General features: G+C 41.6%; 1 protein-coding gene across 7 annotated transcripts in view; it reads left to right on the plus strand.

The window, feature by feature from the left end:
- Positions 1–21087, plus strand: part of CLOCK (clock circadian regulator) — a 90047-nt gene that overhangs the window by 23717 nt on the left and 45243 nt on the right. For 4 of the 7 annotated variants that reach the window (XM_074951382.1, XM_074951384.1, XM_074951383.1 and 1 more), the window contains 3 exons: positions 1709–1809; positions 12772–12882; positions 17582–17672. In XM_074951382.1, the coding sequence (XP_074807483.1) occupies positions 17626–17672 (47 nt within the window). In that variant the 5' untranslated portion in view covers positions 1709–1809; positions 12772–12882; positions 17582–17625. Of the gene's footprint in view, positions 1–1708; positions 1810–6982; positions 7042–12771; positions 12883–17581; positions 17673–21087 lie in introns of all 7 variants that reach the window. The other 3 variants (XM_074951385.1, XM_074951386.1, XM_074951387.1) reach the window with 3 other exon arrangements.

Consider the following 21087-nt stretch of genomic DNA (forward strand, 5'->3'; position numbering starts at 1 on the left):
GGCACCCAAGGTTGCGGGGCAGTGATGACACAGCTCCCCACTAGTCTGAATTGTGCCCTGGTATGTCACAATAGCTTGATTTTATAATAGATTTTATGACAGATGCTATCTTATTGTTTTATAAGGTAAGTAACTACAAAAGCTAAAAGTTTAAAAGACAGCAGGCAAATTAATTAAGCTGCATAGACAAGGGATGATTTCAGAAGAGATTTGGAGAGGTAAAAGCGAAGGAAAGCTGTTTCAGATGTTCTTGCCTCTTCCTCATCGCTTTGTATACATGTTTGTTTGTGTCATGCTACTCTAGGAGTGCACCTGTGCTGCTGCTCGTGCACAAAACCATTTTCCCAGTAGGAGCAGCAAAGTGAAACAGATCTTTTTTAGATACATTTTGATGTTTCTGTTGTGGAAGCACAATGAACAGGATATACAGCAGTACAATCACTGTCTTCCCACAGGCACAGGGAAATGTTGTATTTCCCTGCAGTTAAATGCCTTGGTCATAATTACTGGGGCTGCTGTGCCTATCACAGTGAGGAGGAAATACAGTTAGTTCAAAATTTGTGTACTAGGGTGTAGAGAACTAATGACATGAGAAAATAGTCTCCTAATTCCTAATCAGGATTTAAGGAACAAGAGAAGAAACTGGTTCCAAATAATCCATTCCAGGGTTAATACTTGCCCTAATGGATTATTAAAGGAGGTGAGAGAAACACAGATGAACTACTCTCATGAGAGGGAGAAACAGAGGGCTTGTCTACATACACAAAGACTTAATGCACAGCAAGCTGGGTTTTGAATGTACAATATACTAGCTTGCTGTGTGCTGTCTGTGTGGACCCTGCAGTAAAAGGACCATCGTGCTCTTTGACATACTGCTGTTAGAGATTTGTTGACTGGAAACCAAGATAGGAAGTACTGGAGGCAAAGGTTTGCCCTGTCTCTGGTTGTCTACGCTTAAAAATTTTAATGGCCGTATCTGTGCCAACCTAAGCCCTGGTGTAGACCTAGCTAGATTGACAGAAGAATTCTTCTGTTGACCTACGAATCTCCACTCGGGGAGCGGATTACTTACAGTGATGGAAGAACTTCTTCCATAACTGTAGGAAGCATCTACAATATAGTGCTGCAGCACCATAGTGTGAACATGGCCTAAAATATGTGAAAAGAATGTGGCCAGAGATTTGTGTTCTTCTTGTTGAACAAGATCCCTGTATGTGGTGGGGTTTGTTCTTGGTTATTTGCTTAACCAAGGGCTCCTGTGCACTTTCCCAGTCCTCAGATTCTGGCTGTGTCAGTTACCCCAGTAGTGTGTGTTGTGCAGAAGTTAAAGGGCAGAAAGAAGTGTTTGAAATTGTAAAATTGGATAGTTTTATTGATAACTTATCACTTCTCCTTAACAAATGTAGAGATGAAAAATGAATAAAGAAGTCATGCTAAAACTTTGTGGCTAGTTATTTCACAGTGGCATAAAATTTAAAGGCAACATATATAATGCAAATAAAAACTTCAGATATATCTGAATTCCTTTCCAGCATTAAGACAGAATTGCCGCCAAGTTGTGTGGCTGATTTTTGCATTTAAATCCATCAAGTACAGAAGGAAAGTTCTGAAAGAATAAGAATTTATTATATTTGTCTTTCATGTTAACTGTATGTCTAGTCTTTGTTTTGAGAACTGCTTCATGAAATGCTCGGTTTCTTTTTTGCAGTTGCTGAAACTGAAAGGAGTAGTGGAGCCAGTACTTTAATTTTGCGTGGAGCTTTTCGAAAATTATTGTAATGCTGTAAATCAGAATCTCAGTTAAGTTCGGTGAGTGTCTATGGATATTTTCATTATCCTGACCATATAAGGAGTACAAAGAGTTACTCATGCATTGGGATTTAGTCTTGTAGTTTACAACATTGAGACAAGACTCTATCGTTTAGCCCAAAAATCTTGTGATCTAATTGACAGGTTTTTATATAAACATTATTTTATCCCATAGATGTTAGTTTATTTTAAGCAATTTTGTAAATGTATTCCTGCCATTACTCTTGGGTTAAATAGTTTTGTATGCCCTATAGGGATTTAATTCAATACCTTCTGTACTAGGTTTGAATAGAGTACTTCCTCCGTAGTTTAGCAGGAGCATAAAATAAAATTTCCATATGGGTTTCACTCTAGTTCTGCTGCTCATGGTAGTACCACTGGGGAAGTTCTCCAGGAGCCTCATAAAATATGGGGTACCCTCAATCCTATGCTAAACTGAAACCCCTGCATCCTTGATCTCATTTTTTTATTTACTTTGAATAGGGTTAGCACTGGATTTTGAGACCAATTTAAGGGACTGAATTTACCAGGACTAAAGATTTGACTCAGTGTGCACTGGTATGGACTAATAAGAATACCAGTCATTTTTTTCATTCTTTGTTGCTCCTGTCTATGAATTACAAAGTAAAATTGCCAAGATCTCTGATGCCTTAGCTGAAGGGATCTGAAATCTTGACAGTTTCACTGTACTGCTGGCATGTGTAGCAGAGCTGTAAGAAAGGGAAAGAAATTGTGGGAGGGGGAACAAGAAGTAAGGAAAATGGGCTGCAGGTAGGATGAGCAAATCGCAAGAGTGAAACATCAGGACACATTGGGCTAGCTGGGGGCAGGGAGAAAGAGATCCATAGGTGCACAACCCTGACCGGAGCCATGAGAAGGGGGTGCACAGCCCTAGGAAGCTGCAAGAGGGGTGTACGGCCCCTGCTGCAGCCCTCACCACAAGCCACGGGGCAAGGACTCAAGGACTCATGGCCCCAGCTCCAGCCCCCAGCAGAAGCCACTGGGCCAGGGGCACAGGTTTCTCCTCCCTCCCAGTGCCCTTCCCCACAGCCTCACCACCACAACCCAGCAATGCCCCACACAGACCCCCAGTGCCCTGACACACACAGATCTCCCCCACTGCCTAGCACCCCAAAACACACAAGCCTCCCCCACTGCCCAGCATCCTCCACACCCTCACAGCCCAGCACCCCACACACACCTCCCAGACACTCACTCCATCACAACCTGCCCCCTTCCCTGGCCGCATTCACCAGCCCTGCTGGGAGGTCTCTGGCTCCTAAGGTCAGAGTGGCGAGGGGGGTCTCCAGACTGTCCACATGCTGCGCCCGCCACAAGCGCGAGCTCTGTGGCTCCCATTGGCTGGGAAAAGCACCAATGGGAGCTGCTGGAGCTGTGGAGCGGGGCTTGCAGGTGCCAGCAGCGTGCAGAGAGCCCCCCGCCACGACCCTAAGAGCCAGAGGGAGGTGGGGAGTCCCAGCAGTGCTTACCTGGGGTGGCTCCCAGGAAGCATCCGGCAGGTCCCTCTGGCTCCTAGGGTCGGGCGGGTGGGGTGAGGGGGAGGGCTCTCTGCCCGCTGGCAGCGCCTGCAAGCCCTGCCTCCGCAGCTCTGATTGGTCAGGAGGGAGCCGGTACAGCACGCGGAGACCCCCTCTGCCTCTGTGCCCACGGGCCACCCGCACAGCAGGCTCCTGCTGGTGGGCAGGCACGCTCACCGCCGGGAGCTGCCCCAGGAAGCGCCACCACGCCAGCCCCAGGACTTTGGCAGTGATGGTGAGTGGTCCGTCCCCAATAGCGGGACAAAGGGCGTCCCGACCGATGTGCGGTCGGGACTGTCCCAATAATATTGAGACGTCTGGTCACCTTTGCTGCAGGGGAAGTAAGAAGGGTCATAATATTTAGTGAAGAAACAGGGATAGAAAAATGTGAAAAGACATGGGAGGAGAGACGTGGGAGGGGGTGAGGGTAAAGATAAAGAAACAGCTGTAGTAGTAGTGGTGGGTATCCTAATGTTCTTGCCTCGTGATTTTTTTCATGCCACTGGGTTCTGAAAGAAGCCTAGCTCAAAGGGGGAGGTATATCTATTTTGTGATAGCCACTAGAGTACAATATACTAAAGAAATGTTACCTCTGCCATCTACAACACCTAATTTTCTTTGAAATACATGTTTAAAAAAGCCACATTGAATCCTTTATGCTCTCATAGTATTTCCAATGTATCAGGCACCTGTTTTAATTAATCTCCTTTGCAAAGACATACTGTAAGGTTGTTTACTTTTCAAAGTCATGAATGAAGGTATTGAGGTGAAAATTCAGAATCTATTTGCATATTTCCCCATTGCTAGGTTCATCATTGGTGCTATGAAGTCTTTGTTTGCTTTTTAGAAATCTTTCCTTATTTGAATACTTTTGACCTACTTTAAATCTCAGCATTAACATGCTTCACTCAAAATGTGCATGTTCCCTACAATCCTCTCCTGTTGCCATCCTCAAGGAGGTGGAAGAATATTGTAAGGCATAAATTAACAGTGAGAGTAGCTAACCATTGGAACAACTTTCCAGTGGTTGTGGAGGATTCTCCCTCACTGGCAATAATTATTTCTGGGAAGTTCTTTGACCCTTTGTTATGCAGGAAGTAAAACAAGATGATCATGTTCCCTTCTGTCCTTTGAATGTATGAATGTATAAAGTAGGGTGAATAAAAATGATTTAAAAATTAAAACAGTTTTTAAATGTACATAATGGATTTTAATTTAAATTATAAAAATTGAAGTAATTGTAATTTACATAGTATTGGTTTGCTTCTTTCCATTTTATAGTCTTAAGTTGCTAAAATAGATATTTTACACTTGTTTCTTTAGTTTCCTAATTTTTAGTCAGACTTTAGATTTTTTTTTTTCTTAATTTCACATCTAAAATGCTCATCTGTGCTAAAAAAGACAAGTCTAGGGCCTCACTGCCATCTTTACTATGAGAACAATACAAACAGCCCCTGCTGTATTTGAGCCAACACATTGAACTTTCATGTGTCAATAAAGTTGAAATTCTTCAACTGGGCTTTAGTCCTCCCCCAGGTTGAAGTCAGTGGGACTTGTACTCCGAAGGTCAGTTAGGTGCCTTTGAAACTCTCAGTCTCAAATGCCTAAATATGAGCATCATGTTAAGCTCCTTGTTTTTAAACTCTGGCCTCTGTATGTGTGTGTGTATTTATGTATGTATATAAGTTCATAGTGACTTTGTTAGTATTCTGAAAGTCCAAGCTTTTCATTGTTTGCACTGAAGTAATTTTATTTTGAAGTGGTAAAATGTTATGCCACAAAGTAGTTTTTAATAAACCTTTAGCCTGTGTGGCTGGAAATGCTTATGCTTAAATAAGACTACTCATGCACACGTTTACACTGACGCTTTGTCGATATAACTTTGCTGCAAAAAGCTCAACACTTCTCGTCGAGGTGATTTTATTTTGTCAGCAAAGCAAAAGAGTTTTGTTGGCAGAAGGAGCATTGCAGTGTATACACCTCCACATTTTTGTCGATGAAACTTGATATTTGTTGACAAAATTGTGTAGTGTAGACAAGGCCTAAGTAAGCTATTCGTCAATTAGCACATAGACTCAACGACTAATTTACACAATTTTTTCATGGTTTTCTGATAAATCCTCTAGTGGTTGGAGTCCCGTTTTTTTTTATTTTGTTGCCAGTGTTAAGTAGAGTAACAGCAGGCTCTGCACTTTATTGGTGGCATCACTGAAACCTCATTCACAGTGTTTTAAGATAAGGTATATTCTACTGAGCCGAAATACATACTTTTTCAAAAAGAAAACTTCTTTCTACTTTTCCTTCTATACAGCTGACCTTTGTTAGAGAGTCGAACTCCAAATATTGTCTGTATGGATGCCTGTTTGTGGGATGCTTATGTCCTCTAATTTTATAAATAGCAATGATCACTGACACAGCATGTGAGATCCAGGCATTTTCAGGACCTTCCGTAGTGCTGGATTATTTGATTCAATTGGCAAACTGGGAAGCAGAATAGGGAATGGATTCAAACCTATTATTTACCAAAATAAAAAGTATGAACTGTAAAATAGTCTAATACAACTTTGTTTTAAATCCAAACATGTTAGAGTTGGTAGTTATCTTAGTGTTTGGCTTCGCTAATTTTAATATCTTCAATAGCGATCTGGAAAGAGAGGATAGCAGCATGCTACTGAAAGTTGCTGGTGCTACATTGGGAGACGCTGAGAACTTGAGAGGATAGAGGTAAGACAGAGCAGCCTAGGGAAGTTAGAAATATGGAGAAGAAGCTTTAAACTGGATATTTAGACTGGAAATATGCGAGCAGTATGTGAGTTTTGCGGTGATGGTGGTAGAAATAAGTCATTCTATGAGAAACCTGGAAAGTGGTACTGCTGAAAGACTTAAGAGGGACTGAACAGCAAACTAAATATAGACATTGCAGCCCCGCAACTGGTCAACATGATTAGGCATTACATGCTTGAGGCTTCAGCTTGAAGGAATAAGGGGGTGATAGTCCCTATGTGACTAACTATGAGAGCTCATTAGTAATTTTACTTTTAATTTTGTTATATTGTCTTCTGGTCTAAAATCAAGAAACGTTTTCTTCTGGTTTAAAATCAAGACTAAAACTTTCCATGCTTGAATTAAAATTTGAGAAATTACTACTTTATTGATTACATGCATTTTAAAGGCACCCATTACTGTGGTATCGGGGCACACGATGCATGGCTTCAAGTCAAGTTAAGATTTCCCAATAAAAAGTACTGGCGTAATACACCCAATCTTCCTCAGTTTAACTTAAAACCAGAAAACGTAAAGAACTGATCAGTCAGCTAAGGGCCCTGGGTTTCATAGCTTGCCATCTGTGTAATGCCTGGTGAAAGAGACTGGCCAAGGTTTTGCTTTAAATACAATTCGCATGGGAGCAAATTCCTGACATGGAAACCTGCATCAGAGCAAGTTATGGCGGGCTTATGATGGAATACAGAATATAACCTTAAGCTTTGCTATCCTGAATGCAACAATTTTCATTTTTGTTTTGTGAAGGCGAGAAGGGGAGTTCTCCCTTGCTCTATCCAGTTGCAGGTGCTAGGGAGTCAAATGTTCAGCTATCGAAGTTTTTGTTTAATTATGACTTCCTGTTCTTATAACAGGTAGCTGTAGTGGGAGGGAAGTGGAAAAATCCTGTGACAGCCACAAGAGTTTTAGAAAAGTAAGTTTTTCATTTTGTCATATTTTGTTAGTTTTATAAGAAATAATAGTAAGTTATAACTGGTCAAATACAGAAGTGTATAATAGAGCTACATTGTTTTCCCTTCCCTGAGTATATTTTAAATGTAGGTTTTCCAGAGTTTATTCACTGGGTTTTTTTCCACCCCTCCTGTCCTTCCACTGTCTTGGATAGTGTGAGGCTTCTAATTCTTCGACACTGCTACAATGCAGCCCCAATTCAGGCCGGGCCAAATGCATTGCCTCTTGCTCAGCAGTAAGAAAAAATGTTTGCAACACAGAATTACACAGCGTAGCCGCTGCTCGAGAAAGGCACAGAGTTAAGTTATCACTTGCAGGGAAAGGGCTGAATTGCTGAAAGACACCCTTTCTTCCCCAACCCTTCTAGCCTCGTAATTAGAGGACTGCTGATTCTAAAAAACTGAGGTTCTACAGTGATGATTTGGATGGGCAGGTTGTCATAAAAGTGGAGTCTCAATTCAATTCCCTGCCCAGACTCTTTCAGGCTTTCACTGACGGAAGAGCTGAGGAGGCAGGGCAAACTGTCCACTCTCCACAAGCACTTAGGTAACCATTCAGTTGTGTGTGATTCACCTGCATGCAAAGAGTTAAGCATCAGAAGCAGTTATAACAATGTACAATCCTAGAGATTTAAAAACCTCAGCCACTGTAAAAGAATCCCATTAACAGGCCCTTATTTACATATGTTTGCATTTCTACAAATGGAATAATCACGTTTCAGATTAAGTCTTAAGTTCCTTCAATAGCACAGTTTAATACTGTACTTGAGTGATGCAGGATGCATCTACTATTCTGTTCTTGAAGAATCTGTTAGCTACATTTCAGGAACCTTACAAATTACATTGCCAGAGTCCTCCACTAGCCTTAGGGTTAATGCATCCTTTCATTGCAGGTACATAGCTCCATAGTGGTGTCCTTTATGTAGATGAATACCATATAAAAATATATACTGACCATATTAAAATATGCAAAACTCAGGCTGACCTGTTACTAAGTAGAGATAGCAGCTCATGTCAGCGTGTACCCATTGCATTAATGCTCTGCTTTCTGCATAGGTTCCCCATTAAATATAGAGTTCAGTTCCAGGTTTGTGTCCTGATATTCAAAGCCTTCTGAGACTGGCCCTAGCTATCTGAGAGAGGATCTCTCCCTCCACAAATATGAGTTCCCTGATTGATGTGTTCCACTGAAATGATGAAATTATTAAACAGGGAAGAATAAATGTGAAACTGATTACTTTCAGAACTAAATACAGAATTCATTTAAATCTATTTAGCTTTCCCTCAGTAAGTTCTTCTCTCTCTCACTCACCCACCCACTCACAAACAAAAATCCCTAAAAACAAACCAAGCTAATTCTCTACATGCGGGAAGGAAGAAAGTGGGAGATACAGATCTCTAATTTAGAATACTTGGAAGGCTCTCTTATAGTGTGCTTCTAGTAAGCAAAGATGGTAATATGTGGCTACTAGCACTATATGAGTTAATGAGTTAATGTGTTTGTAAAAAAAATGCGTGCTCAGCATCACATAGGAACTCTTGAGTGGCAGAGCAGGGATAGAGGGTTAAGAAAATTGTGTGCTTGACTTTGCAATCTTTACATTCTTTTAACATAGAGGTTATTATGTAACTTCCTAAGTCACAATGAAATCATATTACAGACAAGAGAGATAGATAGCATCTATATTGGTTTTATTTCTGGGCACCTCAAAACCAGAGAGAGAGTGACAAATTGGAGGCAATACAGGGATGATGAAACACAGTGATAAATGGGTTGCAGAGACTGACTTGGGATAAAGGACTTGCAAGAAATTTGTGTTTAGCTTAGCAAAAGCAATTAACAAAATGATGTAAACATTTTCAGGTATTCTAAATGTGTAAGCACCAAAGGGGGAGAGGAAATGTTTAACATGCAGCAAGGAATAACAGGGTGAAATTGAGCTAAGTAAAACTCAGGTTGAATATTTGTGAGGGAGGGGTGAATGAGGGGATTCAGGACTAGAAGACTGTGGCTATGTCTATACTACAGTTTATGTCAGCATAATTTATGTTGCTCAGGGCATGAATAAACCACCCCCCTGAGCGACACAAGTTACGCCAACATAAGCACCAGCGTGAACAGTACTATGTCAGAGGGAGCGCTTCTCCCGCCGATATAGATACTGCTGCTCACGGAGGTAGTTTTATTATGCTAACGGGAGACCTCTGCCCTGTCAGCACAGATCATCTTCATGAGACGCACAGCAGTGGCGCAGCTATGCCACTGATACAAATTAAAGCTGGGAGCCACTGATACAAATTAAAAAGCAGCTTTTTGCTCACCAGTAGTACCCAAAAATACATAAACATCCCTAGCGTTCCTGTTGTAAATAGTGTTTGTGGTGTAATGGTTAGATCAGGAGGTATTGTATAACTGCAGAGTATTGTTCTTGAGAACAGTTTTGATTTTTTAAAAATCATGGAGGATAAGCAGTAAAAAAGTCCTATTAGATCATTAGTCAATTCGTTGATCGTATTAGGATTGTGGCACAGAGACCGTTAAGTACTAAAATATTAATGATCTGCCCCTGTTTTCAGAAATACTTACTAAACCTAACAACTTGGAAAACTCGGAGACGTGCAGATTCTGTCAGAAAACTAAATTCTGTTTTCTGTGATCTTTCCTGGGTGAAATTCTTCGGCCTAATGTTATATAAGACTAGATGATTATAATTGTTTTCCCTTCTGGTCTTAAAATCTATGGAATTTATGAAGAAGTTGTTTGTAAAATCAGTCTCTGTATATAATATTGTTTACAAAATAAGATTAAAAATTCACTGCCTCTTTAAAATATTTAATGAATTTAGTGATATAGGAAAAATACTCAATTGACTGCCCTGGAGACTTAAGTTCTTTGTCCACACAACAGATATATAGGGCAGGTAGAGGCAATGCAAGCTTCCCTACACTGCTTCAGCAGTTTCTCAGTTCTCTCCTGAAGGGACTGGTGCTAGGAGTGAGACGATAGCTCAACCTGCAGACCTTGTTCCATCTTTGAACTCACTTCTGTGAATCAGTGGTACCAAAGTTAGTACCAGTTGTGGAGGTAGAACTCTCCTGTGGTTGCTAGTACTTTCCATATAGATATCTGCCCCACACTCATGTCGTATAAACTTTCATTATTATCTTGGGCAGTATTGCTGGTGACTCTGTAAGTGCTTTAAAGACTCAATATCTCATTTCTTTTGGCCACCCAGGTATGTCTGCGCTGCAGTTGGGAACATGCCTCTGAGCCCAGATAAACAGACACATATTAGCTCGCTAAAAATAGCAGCGTCAACATTGTGACACAGGTGGCAGCTCAGGCTAGTTGCCAAAGTACAAATCCATCCAATGTTCTGGGTCCATACTATGGTGGCTAGCCTGTGCCACCATCCATGCCACAATGTTGACACTGCTATTTTTAACGTGTTGGCTCAAGCAGAGTTGGCATGTGTCTGTCTGCCCAGGCTGGGAGGCACGCTTCCAACAGCCATGTAGATGTACCCCTCGTCACTCACTGTCTACCTCTGCTCTGCAGGTCAGCATGAGGTAGAAATGTTATAGTGTTGCCAACTCTCATGATTTTACTGCAAGTTTCAGTGTTGTTTTTCTTAAAGCCCCAGCTGCTGGAATCAGGAGATTGCATGAGAATCTCAGTTTTAATTAAAAAAACAAGTTTCTATCCCTTACGATTGCAGAGAAAAGTTTGAAAATGTTGCTTGAATATACTCTAAAGGCTTAGAATCTAGAAGGCAAATAAAATAACCTAATATATTTTAAAAATCTGATGTTTTTTGGAGACCGTCATGACCTGTGAACATTGTGACCTGGCAATACTTATGTGTAGGCATCCATACCTTTCTGCAAGCTTTTACGTGCATGCTATTTTCTACGTACGAGAGCTATGTGGTTTTATTTTCAAAAAGCTTTTCCACTGTATTTAGCTTTTTTCTTACTTTCATTTAAACTTGCATATGTTCAGTTACCAGTTATGAAATAGTCAAAAGTTTTTTTCCTCCTTTCTCCAAATTCCCTCTTCAATGTTCCTTTAACTTCCTTTTTATTATACTCTTTTTAGCTGTTGTGAAATGTAGCTCTGTACTGTTTAACCTCCGTGTATTCTCTGCAGTAGATGTCCTGCATGTGCAGCTTTTAGAGCTGTAAAATTTTCCTCATTAGAGCTGTCACAACTTGTGGAAGGTTTGGCAAAGGCCGCCTGCTCTGAACAGTTTAAAAACATAGGCTTCATATTACAGTCTCTGTAATCTAGATTTCAACAAGTCTCTTTGTAACTGTTAATGTTTATACTTGTCAAACTGAACAAAACTGTCTAAATGTGAGATGAGGGTTTAACCACCTTACAAAAAAAAGTAGGTCAATGGGCCAGCAGGTTATTAGGCCAGAGAAGAATGAGCGGGTTCGCTGAGTCATGCTGTGTAGTTGTTTTTCTTCTTTTGGCAGAACGCTCTGCTCTGCTTTAATTTCATGTTTTTTTACCAGTGTTTTTTTAAACCAGTTAAACACTTCCAGTAGAAACAGGGAGAGGAGCGATCATTACCTTTTTAATTAAACTAAAACATACTACTTGTACATTTTACTTTCCTAAGAATAATAACTCTTAAACCTTTAGCAAAAAAATACAAGTTCAGTACTTCTCGCTTTAGAGAAAATGAACTTTTTTCTTATAACCCAGAATACATTATAACATTAAATATAAGGCACTGGAGTGAAAATGACAGAAAACAGTGGTAAACCATTCATTGTATAGTGAAGAAATCAAAACATTCTGTCAGTGTGGCCAATAGCTGAGGCAGGGAGAAATGAGGTATGGCAAGGGAGGAGAGATGTGTGTTTAGATAACTTTGAAAAGTGATGCAAAGTGGCATTGAGTGCTGTTTTAGACAATGGGAACTGTAGAAGAGAATGCATTAAAACCAAAAATGATTGTATGGAGAGACTGAAAGGTGGTGATTGCTAGATTAGCAAAGGGGAGCATGAAAGGGAGTAGAGACTAGATCTAGGAGGTAGGTTTGGAATAAGTACTTAAAAAGAAAGTAGTATTAGACTTTATTTTGAAAAGAAAAGGGGGAGCCAGTGGCTGTGTTTGAGGTAGCAGGAGTGATGTAGCTGGGTTTCTCTGTGAGTGAGTGAGCAGCATTCTGAACATGGTGGAGTCTCGAGAACAGTGATTTGATGAAACCAGAGATGAACTGAGGTAATCAGTAGGAAAAGGGATGTAGACATGAATAAAAAACAGTAGAGAAGGAGTTGAGGGAGTGGTATAGACAAATGCTGCTTCAGGATTAACAATAGGGAGATTTAGAGACTTAGGCGATGTGGGAGATGGAAAGTTTGAGTCAAGGATGACACCACGATTACAGATAGAGGTAAATAGGAGGTCTTAGTCAAGCCAGACAAAGTTTCAGAGTAATCCTCTTGCTGAAGAGAAGCACTTCTGTTTTTGACACATTGAGAAGTACTCCTTTTCTTTTTGTGATATTTCTGTAATTCATCAGGCAGAACGTTACATTTATAAATGATTTATCACAATAGTACTTTACTAGTAATCGGAATAAATGATGGCTATAAATATTGCATTTGAATACTAGTGACCTGCAGAATTCCAGTCATTTCCAGTTATTCTAACTTTTTTCCTTTTTGATTCTTTACAGTGCAGAGTTTGATGCCCCTCTGTAGAAGAGGATATATTTAAACCCACATTCATCTGAAGGATCAGTGTTTATCCTAAATATCACGGTTTAACGTCCCAAAAAGTAGAAGAGGTAAAGAAAGTGTTGCTGTAATTATGAGCTACAGTGTTGTAATTTGGATCCTGTGATTTCTTATTAACTACATTAGGGATCTCTTCCTATTGTCAAGGAAGTTAATGGACTTGGTTCCAAAAAGGTATAGAGCCCTCAGTCCCCACAGGGCTTGATCTAAAGCCCATTAAAGTCAATGGGAGTCTCTTCATTGATTTCAATGGGCTTTGGTTCAGACCCATACAATTCAATAAGAATTGAGGGTGCTCAGCACCTTGCAAAACTGGACTTAGAGGGAGCAGGCCTTAAAGAGAGAAGCAAATGTCTATTGTTTTTTCTGTGGCTTTTGGGTACTTGGAATTTCGGTACCGTACTTATGCTGCTAATTTTGACATAAAATCTGGGCACACTCAGTAAGGTGAAATTGGTAGTCTAACAATATTGAATGTACTTTGCTGTTATGGAAATAGTGATTCTGACTTCTGATTCTGTTTATTGAAAAGGTCAGTCTTGTTCCAGGTGAAGTCCTTTTGTGCTTTGCTATTCTCGCATTTGTTTCTTTTGAAAATTAATGGAATGTTATGTAATTTGATATTCTAAAAATTAATAGATCTTTGATGCATATAGTAAATGTTGAATACCAGATTTGTTTTGAAGACTAATTTTGCGATTGTTACTAGCACATGCAGTGGACAAGCTAAAGGAAAATATATTTACAATTTTCCAGCTTTTGTCAAGTGAAGGCCTAAGGATATTAGTTCTGTCTCTTTGAACACTACATTTATCTCATGTCATTAAACACTGGAAGTAGCTTGCATCAGATGTGAACGACATGTAGGGAGACAGAATAATATCAACCAGTTTATAATAATAATGTAAAAATCGGGAGGGGATGTGACCTCACGTGCCCCCCATGCATCGCCTCTGGTTTCTGCCCAGTGGTGGAGGGGGGGCGGGTCTTGGAGCTTCAGCCCTGTGGGGCACAGCTGCCGGGGCGTGGCTTTCAAACTTCTGAAGATTGTTGTATGCGCCTCGGAGGGTCCCTAAGTTTGACCACTCCTGCCTCATCATGATAGACTCAAGGAGTTCAATCTATTTAGTTTAATGAAGAGAATGTTAAGGGATGGCTTGATTACAGTCTATAAGTACATATATGGGGAGCAAGAGAAAGGTATAACACGATGTGATGGCTGAAAGTTGAAGCTAGACAAATTCATAAGGCATTCGTTTTTAACAGTGAGAGTAATTAACCATTTGGGCAATTTACCAAGGGTCCATCACTGACTATTTTTAAATAAAGATTGGATGTTTTTCTAAAAGATCTGCTCCAGGAATTATTTTGGGGAAGTTCTGTGGCTTGTGTTATACAGGAGGTCAAACTAGATGATTACAATGGTCCTTCTGACCTGAGAATCTGTGAATCATTAAGGCTATGATTTTAGCATGGAGGCCACAGTTTTCAAGGTAAATTATGAATTTTATTTAAGTCTGTGACCCCCATCAGTGCTGGTTCTTGTGGGTCAGGATCCCTGCTCTGGTCACATGTTTGCACCATCACTCAGGTTTAGTGCATCTGCTTCTCCATAGATGGAGATGGAGGGGCAGATGGACCAAATTCAATTGGCATAGTGAGCTGGCCTATGTGGTCAGAGTAGCACTCAGGTTTGGCATGTCCACTCATCTACGGCATGACAGAGGAGCAGAGAGGCCAAATTTGACTGGTGTGGCCAGCTAGAGCATGGGGTTGCAATACCACTTAAGTTTTGGTGCATTTACCCCTCTGTGGCATGATGGAGGGGCAGAGAGGCCAGATTTGATTGGCTTTGGAACCTGGCCCATGTGATTGCAGCACCACTTAGGTTTGGTGCATCAGCCCCTTTGTAGCATGATGGAAGGGCAGATGAGCCAAATTTATTTGGTGTTGCAACCTAGTATACAGGGTCGCAATGCCACTCGGTTTTGGCATGTCTGTCCCTCTGTAGATTGAGACGGAGGGAGAATGCATCAAACCTGAGTGGCCCCATTCCCTAGTGCATTGGGTCACAATGCTTGGTGTGGGGAGCCAAGCTCAGACTTGCAGGACTGGAGCCGCCGGTGAAGGATGGGCTCACTTTCCAGTTTCCCCCCAACACCCATGCCTCCCCTCCTTGCTGGGGTAGATTCACTTTCCAGCCCTTCCTCATTGAGGCAGGCTTGCTCTCCATGCCCTTCTGTGGGCCATGAGCTTTCTGTGGCTATGTTCCCCCCCCCCCGCCCCCCACATCTCTGACACAAAATGGACTAAAAATTTGTGTGACAAAATTGTAGCCTTAATCATCTGCACCCAAAATATTTAGACCAGTGGTTCTTAACCTTTACTGCAGTCTGCACCCCTTTGGTTCTCAAAATATGTTCTCACACCCCTTATCAAAAATCGTTGAAGTAGGTCAGTTCTTTAAATCTAGATATATTTTTTGCTTGTATATTATAGTAATCGTTAAATGTATAATGTTAATAAATACATAGGTTTGATGAAACAAAGTAGTTGTACTTACGTGCCTATGCTTAATTTGTGTTTTCAGTGATTTACCTTCTAAAAAAATCTGGCATGTCTCGCACCCCCAGAAAGGGCATCTCGTACCCCCAGGGTGCATGCACCCCAGGTTAAGAACCACTGCTTAGACTCACTTCGCCATAAGTTCTCTTACCTCAGGCAAGTTCAAGGTTTTCAGTTGGGGCAGGCACCAGTTGGTGCCAAATTCTCCCCCAATTCAGCACCATTTTTCCAAAGGTGATTGTGTCTCTGTTCTGTTCTGTATATGTTTTTACGCCATGCTGATCACTGTAGTATCTGAGCACCTTCCAGTAGTGCATTAAGCAATGAGACTATGCATCTCTCACATTTGTTTTTTCTCTCATCCTCTCCCCAGAGGGAGAAGCGTGTGTAATGGAGTGTATTATTTTGGTAGGATTTTTTTAATTTGTTAAATAAATATGTCTGTTGCTATGTGTTTGTTTTAGAGAAAACAAGGTCAAAGAAATTGGCATTGCATGTGGAGAGAAAATTGGTGAGGTTTGTCATGGTTAGTTCCTAGAGGAGTTCATTCCACAGTCTCGAACCACACCCAGAGAAGGTTCTTTCTCATGCACAGATGAAGTGTACTCTTATTGTGGAGAGTTCCCTTGTGCCAGAGAAGGGATGTTTATCAACCATGGTCATCGCCCTGGAGCTTTAGAGACTGTGTTTTAGATATCTTGAGCTGAAGCGTGGATGCTTTGAAGTTAAGGACTGAGACCTTGAACTTGATCTGAAATTAGGACACCAGTGTAGAGAGTGGAGGATCGGTGTGATGTGCTCATGTGACCTGTCTTGCTGAGGAGACGCACTGCAGCCTTTTGTACTTTGGAGTTTCCTAAGTGTTGAAGATTTTGTGCCCTGTTATATTGCATTGTTGTAGTCCAGCTGATAGTGATGAAGGCATAAATAACTAAGGCCAGGTCTTCATCCACCAGGATGGGACACAGTCTCCTAGCAAACCAGATGGCAGAAAGTATTACACGTGTCTATTGCTATGTGAGAGCTCAGTGTCAGCGAGGAATCCAAGAGTAATCCTAGAATACGGACTGAATTGACCAATTGTAGATGGGAATCCTCAACCAAAGGGGAGACTGCACGGTGGCTGCAAACTCTTCAAAGTACTTTGCTTTACCTACCAGCATCATCTCTGTTTTGCTCAGCCATCTGTTTTTCATCCATGAGCTGATCTCATCCAAGCACTGGGCCATCTTGGTGTGGTCGTATGTGGTGAAGGATAGGTAGAGATGTGTGTCAGTTTTGTATTGATGGGATCTGAGTCCATGTTGCCTGACCAGTTCTCCTAATTGTTGCAAATGAATATTGAAAAGGACTGTATAGGGAATTGATCCTTGTGGAACTCCACAAGTGAAGGGACTAGTGGTGGAGGTGGTTTCCCATCACTACTCTTTGGGTGCATCCTTCCAGGAAGAACTCAGACCATTTTAGCGCATTACCCTGGACTCCTACTACACTTCTCAGGCAAGACAGCAATATCTCATGGTCAGCACTGTCAAACACTGCAGAAAGGTCCAGGAGGATAAGAATGAATGCCTTTTGATAGGATGAGATCATCCATCAGTGTCACTAAAACAGTTTCAGTTTTTCTCCTGCCCCTTTCGGGAACTGTTTTCCCCTTGGCAGTCCTTCAGCATCCCTTTCCTCTTGGGTGTTCTCTCCCCTCCTCCTTTTTCTGGAATGAACAGGATTTGGCTTGTATGGCCCCCAGACCACTCCCACTCCCAGCAGCTTCTGAAAGGATTGGAGTCAGTTGCTTGGGATTATTTTTTTCTTCTCCCCTTGTGACAGTTCACTTTGTCACATGCCCTCAAATTTATTCACATTCTTTGAAATATGGGGCTATATAAAGAATAAAAAGCTGTTGCTGAATACAGAGGTAAATGAAAGTTGAAACTGGCTTAACCCAAATTGATTCATCATGGCATATAGAGAAGTGATGGCCTCTTAACCTCTGTGTCTGGTGAAATAAGATGGTTAGGTTCAGCTATCTGGGATACAAAACTGACATAAAGAGAAGAGGTGGAGGGAAAATAAAGGTTAGAAGCACTTACTCCTTTTGGGGCAAGCAGGAGCTTCATACTTTCTATGAGGGGAAAAACATGTTCTACAAAAGTTACGTTTCCATTTATTTCTGTTCTCACCCAGGCAGACGTACAAATGTCTACCACAAGACTAAAGTGTGACATGTTATGTTCTTTACCATAAGGACCCATAAAATGAGCTCCATTACAGACAGGTATGTTATTAGATGATTTTGTTTTAAGTGATTTGTAGGAAAACATTTTGATAATGTATTCTTATTTAAGAGTAGAAGGACTCGTCAGACTTAAGCGTAATGAGGTTTTGATTTTTGGCAAAGTTAGGATCTGTTAACTACACTTTAGTTATGAATACATAGCTATGTAGCCATCACATGATGCAGTATGTGTTTTTGTTTAAAATTACATTATTTAAATATGTTTTATATTTGGAGCAGCAGCTGCCTAATTGGAATTGCATTTTGAAATTTGTTGTGTTCTTAGGATTTTGCTCTTGAAAGAACTGATCTCGGGACTTGTTTCAGAATTACTTGAATCCAAGAGCTGGGGTCAAAGTTCTTTCATAGCAATCTGTGGTCCCCTTTTTGTTATAAAATGCTTTACATTAAAGTTTTGAAGTTTTTAGAAAATGAAAAAAGTTTGCCACTAGTGTATAGAACACAATTTTTTATAATCAATTCATCTATCCAGAAACTAGGGGTAGAATTTTCAAAAGTGCCAAAATGACAGCTTCCCAAGTCTCAAAAGTGACTTGGGCCCTTAAGAAACTAGGTTTCATTGACTTTCAGTGAAACTTGGGCTTTTAAAAGTCACTTTTGAAAATGGGACTTAGGCACTTTTGAAAATTCTGCCACAGGACTCTCCTGCACTGGCTTATTAAGGAAAAGGAAAGAGTAATTGAACACTTTTCATAACATTACATCCTTCCTCCTTTTGTCAACTATGGGTACTGTAAAATACAGTAGTAACAAACAATACAGTTCTAGTGCTTGCATATATCCATTACACTGTAGGGGTGTGTGCATCCCATGCACCAGTGCCAGAGAGTTTTCCTTAGTGGTACCTGTAGGGGCATCCCAGCTCCTTGTGCTTTGAACGGAGGGTATATAAAGGGTAAAGCTACTCCACCTCTCCTTCAGTTCCTTCTTACTGTTGGTGGTCAGAGGGTTCTGTGTTCCTCATGAACAAACTTCTTGCTGCTTACCTAGTGGTACTTTGTCTTCTTACCTAGTGGTACTTTTTCATCACTCCGTTTTTTTTTTTCTTTTCTAATTTTAAAATTTCTGGTTTTAGTGTAAAAAAAAAAAAAAAAAAAATTTCCAGTCAGGCGGACCTCAGGGTCTTGCTAAGATCCCTTGGTTTCAAGTCTTGTTTTGTTGCCAAAAATGCATTTCTGTCAGTGAACCTTATTTGTGCTGCCTCAAGCGTTTGGGTGATGGCCACAAAAGAGAGATGGGTGCTCCATTTGCAGTAGTTTAAAGACCAGGGCAAAGAAGCTGAGAGAAGGACACCTTCGTTATATCCTTATAGAGGCTGCCTTTAGGCCAGTGTCTGAACCCCCTTGGTTGTCCAAGGGAAGCTTTTTAACGACTCCTTCTTGGGAGTGCTCCTTTAGGTTACCTGGGAATAGGAGCCACAGGAGATTCCTGTCACTGGGACTCTTGTCTTTGAGGTCGAAGACGTTGGAGCAATGGTGGTGAAAGAAACACAAGAAAGAGGCATTGGACCTTGGAATCCACGATACAGGCTTGCTTCACAGAAGGTCACTCCAGTACCAAAGGTAGAGTGACATCTCTGATCATGATGGGGCAACAGCCCATGCTAGTGCAGACAACGCCAGAGGCCTGTTTGGTGGTGAGAGATGTGCTATGCCTATCAGTACCACTGTTGCCATTGGTTCAGGGCAGAGATCCTCAGTCAGTACCGGTGCAGGTTCTGAGACTGTCAGCTCTGGGGCACTCTGTTGTTGGTCCATCATTTAAGGGTCCAGTACCACTGTCTTTGGCCTCATCCATTCTGGTACCAGCTCCACCCTGTGACATGGTACCATCAACTAGGAAGCCCTCTATGTTTCCTTCAGTGTCACATTCCTGGCATAGGTCCAGATAACTGTTGCTGAGGATCAAACCCAGTACAGCACCACCATGGCTCTTGGAATACTCTGATTCTTCATCAGACTTCAAGGTGGGATTTTGAGTCTCATACTACCAAAAGTCCAGAGCGGTGTCCTGGTCCTTTTCTCTTGTTAACTGTTTTGAGAAGAGTAGAGCCAGGAATTGAGATGGTTGGGCCAGACACAGCTGGAACCCATTACTGTACCAGCCTCCTACTTGACCTTATTGGATGCTCCCCAGTATCTAGATCAACATTGTAACTACCTCGCAGAAGCAGATCCCTTAGGAAAGAATCTTTCTGATGGTACTAAGAGGCCTGTGACGGTTGGTACCCATCAGCCTGCGGACTCGCAGTTACAGGATTTACCTCAACCCGCTTCAGACCCATAGCCTAATCCAATACTGCAGGACCATTGGCAGGAGCATGTTCCCTTGCCTCCCCTTCATGCATCATCTTCATCACCTGATGAAGCCCTGATACTGGAGGTGTCCTCCCTGGTCCCAGATTACCTTTAAGGTGTACCTTAAAGGAGAATGCCAGCTCTTGGTATACAAGTGGAGCTTGTGAAGGAGAATACCCACCAACTGATTGACCCTGTGCATCTGGCTATGACAGGAAAGGTAGCCCTGCCTACAAATGATGCAATTATTCAGGCTATTTAAGATACTGTGGAAAACTCCTTCCTTCATTTCACCTGTGGCAAAATTAATGGAATGTAAATGCCAGGTTTCATCCTAGAGGTTTGAGCAGTTTTGTGGTGGGTCGTCTGGTCTCTCAATCAGCTCTGCAGGGTTCCTTGGATGTGGATTCTGCTGCCAGGGCTATGGGAATGACTATGCACCCTTGTACCTGGCTCCAGACCTCAGGGGTTCCTGCAGACATACAACAGACAAATGAGGCCCTTCTCTTTCAGGGCTGTGCTTTGTTCTCATCCACATCAGATGAGGCTTTACACACTCTAAGAACCGTAGAGCAGTTTTAAAGCCTTTGGGCCTCTACACTCCAGCTATGAAGAGGACAAAATACCATCTTCAATTCCAGCCTAGACAGCAATATTCCTTCCATCATGCTGACCATTCCAAAAGAAAACAAAGTTTTCAGAGAGGGAGACCTCTGCCTCTTACTTCCTTGGTCTCCTCATCCAGACATCCACAGGCCACGAAGCAGTCCAAGGGGTCACCGAGAGCACCACAGTAGTGTTTTATGTGGACAAACAAGGGGGTGCCAAGTCAGACCACTTCTATCAGGAGGCGGTTGAGCTGCGGAATTTATGCATATGGAGTTGAGTCGCTCTCAGGATCTCTCACTTGCCAGGTATTCAAAATGGCCTGGTGGATCACCTGAGCAGATCCTTCAATTTAGACAATGAATGGTCTCGCAACACAGCCATTCTAGCTTTGGTGTTTGGCATAGGGGGTTTTCTGATGGTAGATCTGTTTGCGACTTGGCAAAACAGGAAGTGTCCCTGGTTTTGTTCCAGAGCGGGTCACAGAGCTG

This window comes from Natator depressus, chromosome 4, assembly GCF_965152275.1.
Source record: "Natator depressus isolate rNatDep1 chromosome 4, rNatDep2.hap1, whole genome shotgun sequence".
NCBI classification, from domain to species: domain Eukaryota; kingdom Metazoa; phylum Chordata; order Testudines; family Cheloniidae; genus Natator; species Natator depressus.